This window comes from Macaca fascicularis, chromosome 6 (genome assembly GCF_037993035.2).
Source record: "Macaca fascicularis isolate 582-1 chromosome 6, T2T-MFA8v1.1".
In the NCBI taxonomy this organism is placed as follows: Eukaryota; Metazoa; Chordata; class Mammalia; order Primates; family Cercopithecidae; genus Macaca; species Macaca fascicularis.
In genome coordinates, this window is record NC_088380.1 from 163821533 (window position 1) to 163841311 (window position 19779).

A 19779-nucleotide genomic window follows, 5' to 3' on the forward strand; every position below is an offset into this window, starting at 1 on the left:
TCTGACAAATCTAGCCCTTGCAAATCTATACTTTTGTTTTGTTTTGTTTTGTTTTAAGATGGAGTTTTGCTCCTGTTGCCCAGGCTGGATGCAGTGGCACTATCTCAGTTCACCACAACCTCCACCTCCCGTGTTCAAGTGATTCTCCTGCCTCAGCCTCCCAAGTAGCTGTGATTACAGGCGTGCACCACCGTGCCCGGCTAATTTTGTATTTCTAGTAGAGATGGGGTTTCTCCATGTTGGTCAGGCTGGTCTCGAACTCCCATCCTCTGGTGATCCACCTGCCTCAGCCTTCCAAAGTGTTGGGATTACAGGTGTGAGCTACGGTGCCTGGCCGGCAAACATATACTTCTAAACAATTATACTGGTTTAGTATAATTGTTTTTTTATATTGTTTTTTTATATTGACTAAAGATATCATTACAATAAGCCTAACTGAATTGTCAAAAAAAAAAATACAGGAATTGATTAGATATGAGAAAGACACTTTGCCTTTCCAAAACAATTTTATCTTTTTTTTTTTTTTCTTAAATTTTTTTCTTAATAGAGAGGGGGTCTTGCCATGTTGCCCAGGCTGATCTCAAACTTCTGGGCTCAAGCTATCTGCCCACCTTGGCTTCCCAAAGTGCTGGGATTACAGGAATGAGCCACGGCACTAGCCTCCAAAACAATTTTAAACATAAAAGTGGTTTGGAGACAATTTAAAATTTGGGTCAAAACTAGTGGGTTTCAAACACTTGTCTCTGCAATGTAACTTGTAAGGCAGAAAAGGCAGCCCTTTCCCCACTCCAGCCTTTTTTTTTTTTTTTTTTTTTGCTTTTATTTCTGACCTTCTTGGTTCTAAAAATTTGTTCAGAAAGCCTGGTGGTTGTTTAAATGCTTAGCACCGTGACACACATGTGATAAAAATTGCATAAATGGGCTGGGCATGGTGGCTCATGCCTGTAATCCCAGCACTTTGGAAGGCCAAGGCGGCTGGATCGCCTGAGGTCAGGAGTTCGAGATCATTCTGGCCAACATGGTGAAACCCTGTCTCTACTAAAAAAAATACAAAAAATTAGCTGAGCATAGTGGCAGACACCTATAATCCCAGCTACTTGTGAGGCTGAGGCAAGAGAATCACTTGAACCCGGGAGATGGACGTTACAGTGAGCCAAGATTTCGCCATTGCACTGCAGCCTGGGCAACAAGAGCAAAGCTTCATCTAAAAAAAAAAAAAAAAAATTGCATAAATGTGTTGAATCACCTGGCAAATGATTTTCTTTCCCTGGTATCTACGTGTTCCATACTATTGTCACCTCTTTTAACTGGTAAAATAGCTACCCCAATTCAGAGATCCAGTACTTAATGCATCACATTTCCAGAGTCATGAAAAAACAGCCATACCTGTTAGGGTGAATTAAACTCACTTTATTTCCCCATGGAGGAAATTAAAACCCATGATTTGAAACCTTTGGAAAACACAGGAAATGCAACATTTGGAAGTATAATATAGAAACAAGAGATTATCATGTAATGCTTCCAAATGAAGTATCACATTGGATTTGCTGATTTTTAAGACAGATTTCCCTCTTCTGCACAGCTCTGATGGCCAAGATAGAAGTTCATTTGCTATGTTTCCAGTGACTATTCTCTCTGATGGATACAGGATTTATGGGGTCTAAAGAGAACATACAATTCTAAAGTGTTCATGTTTGACAGAGAACTCTACAATGATCAGAAGGATTGATTGAGCCTGTTTTAGCACAAAGAATTAGGACTACATTAATGATAAGGCTGACTACACACAGCTTGGAACGAGAGAGTTACTCTACCCAGTGTCACTGATGTGTTGGAATGCCAGATGAAACTGAAACAGAAAAATTGTCTTGGAGTCTAAAAGACGTCTGATATGTTCAGTCTTCTGCAGTCATGGGCGTAAACTCTCAAAGAGCACCACTGGGTCTTGGTTCATGGCATAAAGATTATTCTCAATGTAGATATTGTCTTCTGCGTGGACTTCCTTTTTAACTGCATTTTGCAAAGTTTTAATTTGATGGCTGCTAAATGAAACACTGTAGAAAGAGTTGTTGAAGAATAACATGAGTAAGAAAAAAAAAAAAGGCAGACCACTTCTCACATATGAGCTGCACTTTTGTTTATGATCAGGCAATATCAGGTATTCGAGACTATAGGAGCCCGGTTCACACAAAGAATAAAATAAATAGTGCTTTTCTAGAGTTGTAAAAAGTGGGGCTCTTATTATTAAGTTGAAGAAAAGTCTGTTTAATAAGCAGCTAGACAGACAACCTAAGAAGTATTGAAAAACTCAGACTGGTCTCTTTGCAACTCACATAATAGAATACAAAAATGGAAAATCTAAAAATACAGAGCTGTGACATCAAACTAAGTGGCTGAATCAAGATGCACATTTTCAAATGTGGCTAAGAATTGGGTGACTGGTGTTTTTCCAACTGTGGCTTGTGATCCTTTAGAGAGGGTTTTTAAATCTATTTAGCAATCTACATCCTACATTCAAGATAAAAACAGAATAGAGAAACATTGCATATAGTTAAATTGTACTGTTTCACAAGTGTACACTGGATCATAGTGTTAAAAATCTTCCTGTGCTGGGTGCAGTAGCTCATGTCTCTAATCCCAGCACTTTGGGAGGCCATGGCAGGAGGATCCCTTGAGGCCAGGAGCTTGAGGCCAGCGTGAGCAACATAGCGAGGCCCCATCTCTACGAAAATTTTTTTTAATTAGCCAGATGTGGTGGCTTGTGCCTATAATCCTGGCTACTCGGGAGGCTGAGACAGGAGAATCACTTAAACCTGGGAGGTGGAGGTTGCAGTGAGCCGATATCACACCACTGCACTCCAGCCTGGGCAACAGAATGAGACTCTGTCTCAAAAAAAGAAATCAGTAGAAAGAGTGGAAATACAAGTGAGGGATGAAGGTGGACTTAATTTTAACTTATGTGTAGCGTTTGATGTAACTGCTTATTTTTATATAATATATTTGTATATAGTGACTATTTGTTAACAAAGCCTGCCCCCAAAGTATGGACCTTGTCTTCATTCAGCTGCAGATGAAACACATGTTCACAATTTAAAGAACCATGAAAAACAAAGCTCCACTGTGGTCCCTCAACAGGTCAGTCATCCATGTGTGAAGACACTTAGTTTAAGTGTCAATGAGCTCAAATGGCTCAGTGTGATAGAACTGCCAAGAAGATAATGTTATGAGGAAATGTTCATAATTTGTTAGTGTGGTTTTTTTTTTTTTTGCTTTTTTTATACTTTACACATTTCTCTGTCATTCCAGAAATATTTATGAGCACGGATTCCTGAGATTGAGTCCTTCATATGCTATGTGATGTGACCTTAGATGTCACTCAACATTTCTGAAACTGTTTTCCAATCTGTAAAATGAGAATAGTGCCTCTCTCACAGTTTATTGCTGTAAAGGGCTTGATTGCAATAACAAAAGTCGATGTATATTAAGCACTTACAATATGCTGGTCACTGTTCAGACAGGTTCTGTGGATTGGCTTGGGTAATTAACTCAGACTCAGGAAAGTCTGTGTACAAGCATCCAGTGAAGGAGACCTAGGCTTAATAGATGGAAGCCTAAGTAAGAGGGATGGGATTCTGAATTAAAGAAAGTCCTTGCTTAAAACTCAACCTGTATCAAATGAAGCAGGCTGGATGGCTTTAGAACTAGGTAGTTGTCTCCTACCATTACAGGCAATGGGGCAGATGGCCTCGGGGCATAGATGCAGTAAAGGGTATTTAAATTGCAACTGGCACCGGGCGCAGTGGCTCACGCCTGTAATCCCAGCACTTTGGGAGGCCAAGGTAAGCAGGTCACCTGGGGTGAGGAGTTCGAGACCAGCCTGACTAACATGGCAAAACCCCGTCTCTACTAAAAATACAAAAACTAGCCAGGCATGGTGGCAGGTGCCTGTGATCCCAGCTACTCAGCAGGCTAAGGCTGGAGAATTGCTTAAATTCAAGAGGTGGAGGTTGCAGATCGCACCATTGCACTCCAGCCTGGGCGTCTCAAAAAAAAAAAAAAAAAAAAAAAAAGCAACTGGGCAGCAGGATAGACTGAAAGGTCTTTAAAAGCAAATTCAAGAGCCTGCAAGGCTAGACAGCTAATATAGATCAGTGGAGCAGGCTGGGTAGGGAGCAGCAGGGAATGACGGAAGCTGTAGAAAACTGGAGGCACTTGCCCTACCTCAGTACCTTTGCACTCACTGCTCCTGCAGCCAGGAGTTATCTTCCTCCAAATTAGCTGCTTTCCTGGTGCTCAAACAGACCCTCATCCTGTTCTATAGTCCCCATGCTGTTTATCTGTAAGGACGTAAAAGAACCATGCTTATTTGCTTACATGGTTTTTGTCTGTTTCATTGATCTCTTTGGAATATAATAGTCAATAAATACTCAGTAACACAAAGCATTGAATATGGTGAAACCCCATCTCTATTAAAAATAAGAAAAAATGGCTCGGTGCAGTGGCTCATGCCTGTAATCCCAGCACTTTGGGAGGCCGAGGCAGGCAGATCACCAGAGGTCAGGAGTTTGAAACCAGCCTGACCAACATGGAGAAACCCCATCTCTACTAAAAATACAAAATTAGCCGGGTGTGGTGGTACATGCCTGTAATCCCAGCTACTCGGGAGACTGAGGCAGGAGAACCACTTGAACCCGGGAGGCGGAGGTTGTGGTGAGCCAAGATGGTGCCATTGCACTCCAGCCTGGGCAACAAGACTGAAACTTGGTCTCAAAAAAAAAAAAGACAAAGCATTAAACAAAATAAAAGAGCAAACTAAAGCAACAACTCATTCAATGTTTGGTCCCGTCGAGCAAATCTTGCAATTTAGTTATCTTGCCCTATGGGGTTAGCTTAGGACTGAGATGCTCCCTCTGTACCAGCCCTGTCTCAACTCCAGGGAAATACACAAAGCTACAAATATCACTGGAAGGTGTAAATAATAGAATTGCTCATTAAAGTAGACCGTCAGGATCCAAGGTATATGATGGAGAGTTTAGGAGAGAGACAGAAATCTGTTTTTATTTTACCAGAGTAGGAACCTCAAAAGTTTTAACAGAAATACTTTCAAGCTTACCTTAGTTGTTGAATCTCCTTTTTGAAGAAATACTCTAAATTACAGGGGTGGGGAGAGAGGAGTTGAAGAGAAAATTAAACATCTCAGCAAGAGTTTATAATATTTTTTCAATCAAGTGTATTATTTCTGTTATTACTTGGATTTTTCTCTGGTACCTTGAGGTATCTCCTTCCCATGTCCCTTTTGATTCCATAGGACCCAAACAAGCCATTTACTGTACAGTATCTCAATTTCATTAATGCTTTGGTGTATTCATCCACATATCCTCCCTAACTTTAATGCAATTCTTAAATTATCTTTCATTTTTATTTTTATTTTTTTTTTTTTTTTTTTTATTTTTTTTTTTTTTTTTTTGAGACGGAGTCTCGCTCTGTCGCCCAGGCTGGAGTGCTGTGGCCGGATCTCAGCTCACTGCAAGCTCCGCCTCCCGGGTTCCCACCATTCTCCTGCCTCAGCCTCCCGAGTAGCTGGGACTACAGGCGCCCGCCACCTCGCCCGGCTAGTTTTTTGTATTTTTTTAGTAGAGACGGGGTTTCACCGTGTTAGCCAGGATGGTCTCGATCTCCTGACCTCGTGATCCACCCGTCTCGGCCTCCCAAAGTGCTGGGATTACAGGCTTGAGCCACCGCGCCCGGCCTATCTTTCATTTTTAAAAAATGAGTAAGTCCAAGATCCTTCTGATGGGCTGCTGAACAACAGGCATCAACCAAGATTTGTTTCAGATGAACTGGGTCACAAGGCCATATACTTTAAAAGTCACCTCTATCGAAGGATACCTTTGCAAGAGTTTGTACTACCAATCATCTCTCTCCTAACGAAGGAAATAATGAGTTATTTTTGCTTAAGGAGGAAAGCATATTTTAAGGTCATTAGGGTTCAGAATACAAAACCCTCAAACAGGCTTCTTTGGACTTCAAAGTGAGAGTACCTGGGGAGGAGCATATGCAGGGAAGGGCTTTCTCTGAAGCTCCCCTATCTAGCTAAAGGCCAGATCCTCCAGAAGATACTCTGTTGTTGTGAATCCTTTCCCCAGGTACCTCATCAATGGTGGCAGGGTTGGGGGGGATGGGGGCGGGGAATTGATGCACATCACAGGGAGAAGACTAGAGCTGACAACACATCCAGAGTCCAGAGGAATTTGTCCCGCCCTATAGTCTGTTCTTTGGGCCCATTCATCTCCCCTAAAAATCATTTACTCTTCCTCTAAAATTGCCCACATCCATCACTTTTCTCTCCCCTAAGAAAAGAGTATTTAAGGCCGGGTGCAGTGGCTTATGCCTGTAATCCCAGCACTTTGGGAGGTGAAGGCAGGCGGATCACGATGTCAGGAGTTCAAGCCCAGCCTGACCAACATGGTGAAACCCCATCTCTACTAAAAATACAAAAATTATCCGGGTGTGGGGGCATGCGCCAGTAAACCCAGGTACTCAGGAGGCTGAGGCAGGAGAATTGCTTGAACCTGGGAGGCAGAGACTGCAGTGAGCTTGAAGGGAGCCAGCCCCTCCACACCTGTGGGTATTTCTCATCAAGTGGGATGAGAGACTGAGAAAAGAAATAAGACACAAAGTATGGAGAAAGAACAGTGGGCCCAGGGGACCGGCACTCAGCATATGGAGGACACACGCTGGCACTGGTCTCTGAGTTCTCTCAGAATTTATTGATCACTATCTCTACTATCTCAGTGAGGGGGACGTGGCAGGACTATAGGGGAATTGTGGGGAGAGGGTCAGCAGGAAAACATGTGAGCAAAGGTCTCTGTGTCATAAATAAGTTTAAGGAAAAGTGCTGTGCCTTGATGTGCACATAGGCCAGTTTGACTTTACACAAGCATCTCAGTGCAGTAAAGAGCAGTATTGCCACCAGCATGTCTCACCTCCAGCTATAAGGCGGTTTTCTCCTATCTCAGTAAACAGAATGTACGATCGGGTTTTACATCGAGACATTCCATTCCCAGGGACAAGCAGGAGACAGATGCCTTCCTCTTATCTCAAATGCAAAGGCCTTCCTCTTTCACTAATCCTCCTCAGCACAGACCCTTTATGAGTGTCGGACTGGGGGACCGTCAGGTCTTTCCCTTCCCACGAGGCCATATCTCAGACTGTCTCAGTGGGGAGAAACCTTGGACAATACCCAGGCTTTCTTGGGCAGAGGTCCCTGTGGCCTTCCGCATTGCATTGTGTCCCTGGGTACTCGAGACTGGAGAATGGCGATGACTTTTACCAAGAATACTGCCTGCAAACACATGTTTAACAAAGCACATCCTGCACAGCCCTAAATCCATTAAACCTTGAGTCAACGCAGCACATCTTTCTGCGAGCACAGGGTTGGGGTTAGGGTTACAGATTAACAGCATCTCAAGGCAGAAGAATTTTTATTAGTACAGAACAAAACGGAGTTTCTTATGTCTTCTTCTTTCTACATAGACACAGTAACAGTCTGATCTCTCTTTCTTTCCCCCACAGAACTGAGATCACACCACTGCACTCCAGCCTGTGTGACAGGGTGAGAGACTCTGCCTCAAAAAGAAGGAAAGAAAAGGGTATTTAAGCTCCAGTCATCTGGCCCTTTCTTCCATCTCATATTTTGTGTGGCTTCTGTACACATAATAAATACGTATTCCTTTTCTCCTGTTAATCTCCTAATAATCTATTTTTTTCAGCGTACTCAAGTACGTACTCAAGTACTTTCAGAGGGAAAGTTTGAACTTCCCTGAAAGGTATTTTACCCAATTTCTAAATAATCACTTTGACTACCCAAGCTCCAAAATAATTATGTAAAAACTTCCTCAAATTTGTCAAACATACTCTTAATTTTCTGATTGTCCTCTGCCCAGAGCCATGAACTAGATCAGTTATGGCTTCAAATACCACATCTTGCAAAACAGCTAACTAGGGTTCTTTTACCAGAGGCAGGTTATACTGAGACAAACACACACACACAATTAGCAGAAGGGAGACATGAAGACATGAAGTGGTTGCTTTTTGAAAACTTTTGTTTTACTTTTTTAGTCTTTGTCTTGCTATCAGTTTCCCCACCCAATGTCTCATGTGCCTCTTCTGCTAAATGAGTGTTGTAAAATTTTAACAATATCACCCCCACAGTGACAAAAATTAGATCTCGTAGGGCGGAGAGACTAAATCTTATATATCACAATGGTGTGTTGACTTCCAGATCTCAACACTACCCAATAAACTCCTATTTCTTGATACAGTTGGCCCTCGATAGCCACAGGTTTGGCATCCTCAGTTTCAACCACTCACAAATTGAAAATTAAAAAAAATAAAAATAAAAAAATAAAAATAATACACAACAATAATAATACAGATAAAAACAATACAATATAACAACTATTTACCTGACATTTACCTTGTATATTAGGTGTTCTAAGTAATCTAGAAAAGATTTAAAGTATACTGGAGGAAGTGAGTAGGCTATGTGCAAATACTACACCATTTTATAAGGGACTTGAGCATCTGCAGATTTTGGAATCGAGGAGCTCTGGAACCAATCCCCCAATGGTACTGAGGAACATCTGTATTTAATTTTTCTTGGCCTGGCATTGTGACTCATGCCTGTAATCCTAGCACTTTGGGAGGCCGAGGCATGCAGATCACCTGAGGTCAGAGTTTGAGACCAGCCTAGCCAACATGGCAAAACCCCATCTCTATTAAAAATACAAAAATTCGGCCGGGCGCCGTGACTCACGCCTGTAATCACAGCACTTTGGGAGGCCAATGTGGGTGGATCACGAGGTCAGGAGATTGAGACCATCGTGACTAACACAGTGAAACCCCGTCTCTACTAAAAAATACAAAAAATTAGCCAGGCGTGGTGGCAGGCGCCTGTAGTCCCAACTACTTGGAAGGCAGAGGCAGGAGGTGGAGGTTGCAGTGAGCCAAGATCGTGCCGTTGCACTACAGCCTGTGAGACAAGAGAGAAACTCTGTCTCAAAAAAATTCTTATAGAATTAAATTTTTTCCATAGGGGAATAATAATTGAAAAATAATAAGTTTTAAAAAATAGTGGTTTTAAGTGAAAACTCCACTAGAATGTAAGTTCCATGAGATTTATAAAGATTTATGGCAAAAGGATCTTTCTAACTACGATTACAGTTTAAGATTGCTGTGCCCTTGTCATGTGCCAGGAACCATTCTCAGTGCTTTTTCTTCTTGTTCTTTTCCTTTTATTTTAGAGACAATGTCTCACTCTGTTGTCCAGGCTGGTTTTGAACTCCTGGGCTCAAGCAATCCTCCTGCCTCAGCCTCCCAAAATGCTGGGATTACAGACATGAGCCACTGGTCCTGGCTGGTGGTGTTTTTTGTTGTTGTTTTTTTTTTTTTTCATTTTTTTTAACGAGATGGGGTCCCACCATGTTGCCCAGGCTAGTCTTGAACTCCTGGGCTCAACCAATCCTCCTGCCTCACTCAGCCTCCCAAGTAGCTAGGATTACAGGCATACGACCTCCCATTCTTAGTGCTTTGTTGGTCCTAATGCATTTAAACTTCATTTCCCTTCCCCCTTGAGGTAGATGGTATTACCATGTGCCTTTTACAAATGAGGATTTGGGGACAAAGGGAAGTCGTGTGAAATCAAAATCACGTGGCTTATGAAACTAGTGAACCCAGGCAAATTGGCTGTACATCCCTTGCTCTAGTCCCTTAGGAACAATCTTGAAATGACTTACTTTTGGCAATGACGACACCCAAAACAGCAAGAAGCACCAAGACAGAAATACAGACTCCAGCATAGATTCCTTCAGTGGTGTTGACCATCTGTGGACTATGTTCTGGGGACAATTGCTAAGGAAACAACAACAGATCAAAAAAGCATCTTGTCAGAAAGTTATGAAGAGAAAACGTTTCCCAGAATCACTTACCCAGCCGTATTTACCTGTATTGGTGCTTGGGGACTTCTGGAACATAAGGGTAAGACCAAATGATCTGAGTTTATAACCCTATGGTGAAAATCTAGGACAATTCGAAATTCAAAACATATTTTACAATGATGGGGGTGTTTTCTAGCTTGCTTGAGGTTGTATTTACATAGGTGCACACATTTGTCAAAACTAAAACTGTATGCTTAAAATGGGTTTGTATGTAAATTTTTTAATTTACTGTTTTGAAAGTCAATAGGTTATATCCATAAATACATCCTCTTGTGATATTTAAAAGAAAAAATGTTGGGCGTGGTGGCTCATGTCTGTAATCCCAGCACTTTGGGAGCCCAGGCAGGTGGATCACCTGAGGTCAGGTGTTCGAGACCAGCCTGGGCAACATGGTGAAACCCCATCTCTACTAAAAATACAAAAATTAGCTGGGCGTGGTGGTGCATGCCTGTAATCCCAGCTACTTGGGAGGCTGAGGCAGGAAAAATTGCTTGAACCCAGGAGGCAGAGGTTGCAGTGAGCCAAGATTTCGCCACTGCGCTCCAGCCTGGGCAACAGAGTGAGACTCTATCTCAAAAAAAAAGAAAAAAGAAAAAGAAAATTTTGTTTATATAAATTGACTTGATGTGATGTTATCTTAATGTGCTCAGTTATTGAATTTTGTCCTTGATTATAGTCCTTACTTGTCTTTTTACCTGTAATTGAAGATTCTGTCTCTATCTATATAAATAGATTTGAGAGTAGGTGCACGCAGACATGGCTATGATTAACAATTCAATGCTATACGATCATGCAGAAATGTAGAATTGTCTAAGTCTTCTGGTGCCTATCACAAGAGATCATTACCTCCTGGAATAGGCCTGAAATGTGCCAGGCGTCATGCTAGTCCCCCTTTCATGGCTTAGTTCTAATCCTAAAGAGAGTCCACCGGGTAGGTATTTTAATAGAAGGAAAGGGGAGAATCTGAGTGAAGGCCAAGTCTTCTCATTTATAAAAGCTTAATCTCTGGAGTTAGAATCCCAGGTCTTGACCAGGCACGGTGGCTCACGCCTGTAATCCCAGCACTTTGGGAGGCCGAGGCGGGCGGATCACAAGGTCAGGAGATCGAGACCATCCTAGCTAACATGGTGAAACCCCGTCTCTACTAAAAATATAAAAAATTAGCTGGGCATGGTGGCGGGCACCTGTAGTCCCAGCTACTTGGGCAGCTGAGGCAGGAGAATGGCGTGAACCTGGGAAGCAGAGCTTGCAGTGAGCCAAGACGGCCACTGTACTCCAGCCTGGGCGACAGAGCGAGACTCCGTCTCAACAACAACAACAAAAAGAATCCCAGGTCCTCTAGTCAGTCACTATGTGCCCATGGACAAGCTGTTTAGCCTCTCTGGACCTATTTCTATATCTAGCAACAGTAGATTCAATAGGGTTCTTTGCAAGGGTACTTTTAGGTACTTTCTGGTAAACACTATGAATATAGTGGAGTAACAGCATTTGAGCCATGCTTGCTAAGAAGTGGCATAGCCAGTGTCTGGGAGTACAAAACTGCGTTGTTATTACTTTACCTATGGGGTGGGAGGGAAATGTAATGTGGGTAGATGGAGAATGGGGTTTCAGGAGGCAGGATTTGCTTTCAGTTTTTAATTACAATACACAAATACTGCATGCTCATTTTAGAATGTACAGCTAAGCATAAAAAAAGAAAACTAAGAAAACCATAACCAGGTCAGGGACAGTGGCTCACACCCATAATCCCAGCACTTTGGGAGGCTAAGGCAGGAAGATAGCCTGAGCCCAGGAGTTTGAGACCAGTTTGGTGAGCCCCTGTCTCCAGAAAAAAATAAAATTAGCCAGGCGTGGTGATGCGTGCCTGTGGTCCCAGCTACTTGGGAGGCTTGGGGTGGGAGGATCACTTGAGCCTGGGAGGATGAGTCTGCAGTGAGCTGTGATCGTGCCACTGCACTCCAGCCTGGGCAATGGAGTGAGACTCTGTCTCGAATAAATAAATAAACCATAACTTTAACATCCAGAAATGAGCACTTTTGCCATTTTGCTTTATATACTTTTCTAGAATTTTATCCTTCTAGGATTTTTTCTTAACAGAAATAATTACTATATTCTATATGAATTAGTATATCATAATTGTATCCTATTTTAAAAGTTGTTTCTTTCATTTAATAATGTGTTATAACCAACATATTATAACATGCTATAACCTATGTCAGTAAATGCACTGCAATGACTACGTTCTTATGCTCTGTCGCCCAGGCTGGAGTGCAGTGGTGCGATCTCGGCTCACTGCAATCTCCACCTCCCGGGTTGAAGTGATTCTCCTGCCTCAGCCTCCCAAGTAGCTGGGATTACAGGTGCCTGCCACCACACCCAGCTAATTTTTCTATTTTTAGTAGAGATGAGGTTTCACCATGTTGGTCAGGCTGGTCTGGAACTCCTGACCTCAGGTGATCCACCTGCCTCAGCCTCCCAAAGTGCTGGAATTACAGGCGTGAGTCACCGTGCCCTGCCAATGACTACATTCTTTATGCCAATACATGGACATGCTTAACTAAGTAATCTCTTACTATTAAACATTTAGGTTGTTTATAATATTTTCATGATTATAAATATTAACAATGAACATTCTCCTCATACATTTTTATATATTAGTTCAATTTTTTCCTTAAGATAGAGCCCAGGAAGATGACCGACTGGGTCAAAATGTATTCTGCGTGTTCAAGATACCTGGGAGATGACATCTTGACATCTTCAGTCAAGGCACAGAAAGCCCAAGTTTCTGCTACTGCCAACCTTGAACCTGCCTCTCAATTGTTTTCCCTTGCTTCTAAACAGACCTATTCTGTAGGTAACTGAGACCAAGAATAACCCCACTATTCTGAGGGGTTTTTTAAATCCAGCACAAGTCTAGCCATATGTCAACACATTAAACATGTACATCGTGGCAGTTCTGATATTTCGCCAGTATGTCGGATCAGTCAGTGCATGCCATACAAGTTGCTAAATTTTTAAATGTTACTCCTATGTAGTGGCATTCACAATGTCACTAAGGTATATAGCATAAGGTCATTTGGCTCTACACTAAATAGCCCTGCTTTGATCATTTTGAATTTTTTATACAATGACCATGCTGTCATTTCTTACAACTGGCTTTCGGAAAGATTATTCTCGGGCCAGGTGCGGTGGCTCATGCCTGTAATCCCAGCACTTTGGGAGGCCGAGGCAGGCAGATCAATTGAGGTCAGGAGTTTGAGACCAGCCTGGCCAATATGGTGAAACCCCATCTGTACTAAAAATACAAAAATTAGTTGGGCGTGGTAGTGCGTGCCTGTAACCCAAGCTACTTGGGAGGCTGAGGCACAACAATCACTTGAACATGGGAGGTGGAGGTTGCAGTAAGCTGAGACTGAGAAACTGCACTCCAGCTTGGGTGATGAAAGTGAAACCCTGTCTCAAAAAAAAAAAAAAAAAACCTCAGAAGGATTATTCTCATAACCTCAGGCTTTTTTTGTTTGTTGCTTCAAAAAGTTACTTGCACCAATTAAAAGGCAGGTTGTTTCTTATAGGAGCCAAAAGAAAAGATCTCATTAATAAATCTAACTTACATGGACGCAGAAGACATTGATGAGCGTCATAAGACTAGATCCCTTAAATTTTTCTCAAGTTCACTGAGAAAAAAAGTATGGGAACATTTTACAGAATCAAAGTTATTATTTAGAACTTTGTTATCTTAAAATGTCATCCTGGGCCGGGCATGGTGGCTCACGCCTGTAATCCCAGCACTTGTGGGAGGCCGAGGCAGGAGGATCACTTGAGATCAGAAGTTCAAGACCAGCCTGGTCAACATGGCGAAACCTCATCTCTACTAAAAACACAAAAATTAGCCAGATATGATGGTGGGCGCCTGTAATCCCAGCTACTTGGAAGGCTGAGGCAGGAGAATCACTTGCCCCCAAGAGGAGGAGGTTGCAGTGAGCTGGGATGGCGCCAGTGCACTCCAGCCTGGGTGACAGAGCAAGACTCTGTCTAAAAAAAAAAAAAGAAAGAAAGAAAGAAAAAAAAAAAAGAAGTCATCCCATGGGGAGATTTTTGTATAGAAAAAAATCAATAGAAGTTTTAAAATTTCTACATAAAACAGTCATTAGGTAGGGGAAATATATTAGTGAATAAACATGTTAGTTTCACTTACATTTTACTTTTGTTTGGGGTGGCCTCTACTCCACCCCATCAAAGCATGCTGTTTCCCTATTGATAACTGAATTCCTCCTTGGTGTGTTATCTTAACTTGTTCTCCTTAAATTAGCTCATTCGGGCCCGGCATGGTGGCTCATGCCTGTAATTCCAGCACTTTGGGAGGCCGAGATAGGTAGATTGCCTGAGGTCAGGAGTTTGAGAGCAGCCTGGCCAGCATGGTGGAACCCCATCTCTACTAAAAATACAAAAATTAGCCGGGCATGGTGGTGTGCGCCTGTAGTCCCAGCTACTCCGGAGGCCAAGGCAGGAGAATTGCTTGAACCCAGGAGGCGGAGGTTGCAGTGAGCCCAGATCACGTCACTGCACTCCAGCCTAGGAGACAGTGATGCTCTGTCTCAAAAAATTCTTTCTTCCCCTATTTTTGCCCAGCAGAAAGTGTATGTACTATGTATCTAAGTACGCTATTCAGTAACATATGGCTCTTTGGGCATCCCTAACAAACTGGGTTGCCTAAATGAACTTTTCAAATTAAAGCCTCCTATTTAAGAGTCAAATGATTTTCTTCGTCTTTTTTTAATAAGAAAAAAAAATCTGTGGCTTAGTCTTACAGAAATAATCTTTAAATGTAACTTGCTTCCAGGGAGATATACAACTGAATCTGGCTAATCAAATGGGACGAATATGCTTACAGTTTGATTGTTATTCCAAAGGCCATCTGAAGACTCTGTCACGGTGTCACTCCCATCTACTCAACAAGAAGGAAATTTAATTAGAATTACAAAAAATATTGAATTTGCACTGCAGACACTAAATATATTCACATTGCCTTCTGGTGATGAAAAGTTGAATGATAATATGATCAAATGCTACAGGCATTGCAAGAGTCATACCAAGTTATTAATGTTGTATTAATTTCTCCTGGAAAGTTGTATTTCTTAACTTTTCTGTCACAGGCTTTTCGAAAATTGACTCTTTTTTTTTTATTAAAAAAATAATGCATGTGTACACGAATTATATCTACTATTTTAGGGTAATCACAGAAGCCCATTTATGGAACCAGGTTAAGAATGCCATTTAAAGGCAATCAATACTTTTATGCTATCTAAACAGCTGTAAGTGAATGGTCAGAGGCATGTACATCCAAAACCAGAACCACCCTCATCAGAATGGATGTCATATTGGTTTTATGTTCAGAATGAGTAAAATATGCCATAATATCAAAAACAGGTGGCATATAACTCTTGTGCTATTGCCAATGTGCTTATGCTTTGATCTAGAAGTGCTTTCAAAAATATATCAGCCACCAGATCAATGCATATTAGGCCATATGAGGATTAAGATTTTATGTAATGTATAAGATACATTTTTCTTAGAATTGAACCTTTAAAAATTTCAACATGTTTTAAAATATCTGCTTTGTAATAGACAGTGTATTCTCAGCCAGGCACGGGTGCCTCATGCCTATAAACCCAAGTCCTTTGGGAGTCCAAGGCAGGCAGATCACTTGAGGTCAGGAGATCAAGACCAGCCTGGCCAACATGGTGAAACCCCATCTCTACCAAAAAATACAAAAACTTAGCCAGGCATGGTGGCACATGCCTGTAGACCCAGCTACTCAGATGGCTGAGGTAGGAGAATCCCTGAATCTCGGAGGCAGAGGTTTCAGTGAGCTGAGATGGCACCACTGCACTCCACACTGGGCAACAGAGTGAGACCCTGTCCCAGAAAAAGAGTATATTCTGTTGGCCTTCCTAGACAACTATAGGTCAAATTCAGAACTGTCTTCTTACTGAGCATATACCATGTAGAGAACACTTTACATTCTACCAGCCAGTTAGTTCCTTAATCGCATTTTTATGGATGAAGAAACACACAGGAAATGGTTAAATGATGATTTCTAGTTAAGTGACAAGAGCCTCTGCTGATAACCTACACACACATTGCACTTCCATCAAATGGAAATACTTAGGTCTATGAAATTCTGTAACTGGTGACAATGCTATAGTTATACATGAATAAACTTGGACTAATATCTCCCCAAAATTTACATTACTGTGTTTACATTTTACTGTTTCTGAGGCTTCCTAGGAAGCCAAAGGCAAGGCCAGGCTCAGTGGCTGAGGTCTGTAATCCCTGCACTTAGGGAGGCTGAGGCAGGCAGATCACTTGAGGTCAGGAGTTCAAGACCAGCCTGGCCAACATGTGAAACCCCATCTCTACTAAAAATATAAAAAAGTAGCCAGCGTGATGGTGCATGTCTGTAATTCCAGCTACTTGGGAGGCTGAGACACAAGAATTGCTTGAACTCAGGGGGTGGAGATTGCAGTGAGCCAAGATTATGCCACTGTACTCCAGCCTGGGCAACAGAGCGAGACTGAGAAAGAAAGAAGGAAGGAAAGGAAAGGAAATGAAAGGAAAGGAAAGGAAACGAAAGGAAAGGAAAGAAAAGGAAAGGGAAAGAGAGACAGATGTAGGTTTATGCAATATATAGAATCTCAGCTTTGTTTGTGACAGGTATTATGACCTTAAGTAACAGTTTCAGGAAGAGGATGGGGTGATGCAGAAAAACAGCATGGACTGGAGTCAGATAAAATTTGAGTTCAATACTGACAATGTCTGTTAGCAATGTAACTTTGATACTCAAAGTCCTTTTCATACACACAGGTATGTATGTATGTATGTATGTATAGGTATATAAAGGGATGTGTGTGTATGTGTGTATACAGTAGTGCCCCCTTACCACAGGGCATATGTTCCAAGACCCTCAAGTAGATGCATGAAACCAAGAATAGTACCAAACCCTACAGATACCATGTTTTTCCTATATATACATACCTATGATAAAGTTCAATTTACAAATTAGGCACAGAAAGAGATTAACAACAAATAAATAATATAATAGAACAATTATAGAAATAAACTGTAATAAAATCTATGGGAATTTAGTCTCTCTCAAAATATCTTAGTATTTTAGGAACATGGTTGACTGTTACAGAAAAGCAAAACTGCAGATAAGGGGAAAACTACTATATATATATTTCTAGCTAGAGTACGCATGAACTACAACCTATTAATAGTACACAGCCCATCAAGTTGTTACAATTAAATTAGATGATGCATGTAAAGTGGTTGGCACTAAGCTATTATTATTATATAATGGGAAGAGGAGTGGGAAGAGGGGAGGGATAGATATTATGCAATGCAATTTCCAAATATCATATACTCTCTAATCATCCAAAGAGGAATATTCAACCATTTTCCTGTGGGCACAAAACTAGTAACTCGTAGCTGCAATGGGAGTTGTGTGTCTCCAGAGCAGATTTATAGGGCCTCCTCAATCTGGCAATAGCATTAAATATGGCCTGCCTTGAAAGAATTAAACAAGATAATATATCCATTTCCTGGCACATCCATCTGTCAAAGGTGGGTAGTGGGCCATGTGACAGCTCCAGTCCTTTCCAGACCTAATATTCCTTGCTTCCATGAGGCTTTAGGCAACTGAAGGCCAACTTAGGCACAGTAAGAACTTGGCCCATGAGCCTTGGATACACGGCCAAAATGGCAGCAGCCACACAAATCCTGGGGATACAGCTGCTCCACTGTCTGTTCCACCCTGGAAAACTCTATCTTGGCCAGGTTTCGCTGACATGGTATTTCAGAGAATGATTCCCCACTCCTACTTTCTTCCTCCTCACACTCTCAAAGAGTGGGGTGCAGTTGCTCCTACTGCTGTTACCTTGTGTTTTTATCTGTTTTCATTTTGGTTTTGTGCCTGGAAACAGTTTGCGCTAAGGATGACACTTTCAAAATGCAATGTCACCATTATCTAATCCCAACTGAATGAGTCCCTATGTGAATCACACTGCAGGTCCATTTCAAATTAACCAGCTACCAGGAATGATTGGCAAAAAAGGTAGGCCATGCAGGCTGGGGAGCAGCTGCCTACAGATTGGTAACTGCTGAGTACAATGAGTCATACACACAAGGAGACCTGCAAGGCATGACCTTGCTTGGATGCCACACAAGGACACAGAGCCAGCTCAGCATCACAGAGGCACTCAGCACAGGGCACTCCCAGAACTTACCACTAAGGGGAACAAGGAGAGTTAGCTGGGAAAGATGACAGGTTTCAGCATCACCTTTCTCCATTACAGGGAAAGACAGGTCAATTCTACATTTCCAAGGAGCAGAGACTCTAAGAGGCCTGTTCAGACTTGGAAGAACAGTAAGGATTGCTTGGAGCAGAGTAGCAGGATCTCAGAGGGGCATACCTCTTTGATGTTGGTGTGGGTGTCCTCAACCCATCTGTCTGAGTCTGTTCAGGCTGCTATGATAAGATAGCTTACTTAGATTGGGTAATTTAAACAGAAATGTATTGCTTACAGTTCTGGAGGCTGGGTAGTCCAAGATTAAGGCACAGGCTGATTACTCAATCTAGTGAGGGTCCTCTTCCCTGTAGACAGTGTCTTCTATTTGTTCTCATATGGGGGAAGGAGCAAACAAGCTCCCCTGGGCCTCCTTTTGTTTAATTAATTAATTTATTGTTTCTCTACCATCAAAAAAATGTACCTTCGGCCTTTTATAAGAGCATTGATTCCATTCATGAAGGCAGGGCTCTCATGACCTAATCATGCTCCGAAGGCCCCAGTGCTTAAGACTTGCATTGGGAATTAGCTATCAACACGAATTTAGGGGTGTGGTGTCATGAGATTATATATAGATAAATAGATGTCCGTGCACGGTTCCCGGCTCATAACTCCCATATCCCTAATTATAGTCTTCTGTTATAATAAGTATGTTTGACCTTAGGAAACAATCTTTGACTCTCTCCTGCTCTCCTTTCACCTGAGAAGGCACAACTTTAATTTCCCCTGCCTTTCTGATTGTGGATCATAAGACACTTCCCAGAGAGAGTCCTTCCCTGTGCCCCTGGGGGATGGAATGTTGATGTCTTGAAGTTCCATAAAAACCCAAAAGGGCTGGGTGTGGTGGTTCACACCTGTAATCTCAGCACTTTGGGAGGCTGAGGTGGGCGGATCACCTGAGGTCAGGAGTTCAAGACCAGCCTAGACAACATGATGAAACCCCATCTCTACTAAAAATACAAAATTAGCCAGGTGTGATGGTGCATGTCTGTAATACCAGCTACTTGGAAGGCTGAAGCAGGAGAATCGCTTGAACTTGGGAGCAGAGGTTGCAGTGAGCTGAGATCGTATCACTGCACTCCAGCCTGGGTGATGACAGAGCAAGACTCCGTCTCGAAAAAAAGAAAGATAAAAGAAGACTAGGTTTGGAGAGCTTCCAGATAGCTAAACACTTGGAGGTTACTAGAAGATAGAGTTCCCAAGGAAGGGCATGGAACCCTTTCCCATATACCTCGTCCTGTGCATCTCATCATCTGTATCCTTTGCAATATCCTTTACAATAATCTGGTAAATGTAAGTGTTTCCCTGAGTTCTGGAAGCCACTCCAGGAAATTAATAGAACCCAAAGACAGGGTTGTGGGAACCCCAACTTGAAACGAGGTCAGAAGTTTCAGAGGCCCGAACTTGTAACTGGTGGGGGTGGTGGGGGTGGGAGG

At 42.1% G+C, this 19779-nt stretch overlaps 1 protein-coding gene across 9 annotated transcripts in view; it reads right to left on the reverse strand.

Moving 5' to 3' along the window:
• Positions 1–1392: 1392 nt before the first annotated feature.
• HAVCR1 (hepatitis A virus cellular receptor 1) overlaps positions 1393–19779 on the reverse strand; it is a 41571-nt gene continuing 23184 nt past the window's right edge. For all 9 annotated transcript variants that reach the window (XM_045395020.3, XM_073994653.1, XM_045395018.3 and 6 more), the window contains 4 exons: positions 14888–14943; positions 9798–9912; positions 5114–5147; positions 1393–2054 (listed from right to left, as the gene is read on the reverse strand). In XM_045395020.3, the coding sequence (XP_045250955.2) occupies positions 1910–2054; positions 5114–5147; positions 9798–9912; positions 14888–14943 (350 nt within the window). In that variant the 3' untranslated portion in view covers positions 1393–1909. The remainder of the gene's footprint in view (positions 2055–5113; positions 5148–9797; positions 9913–14887; positions 14944–19779) is intronic.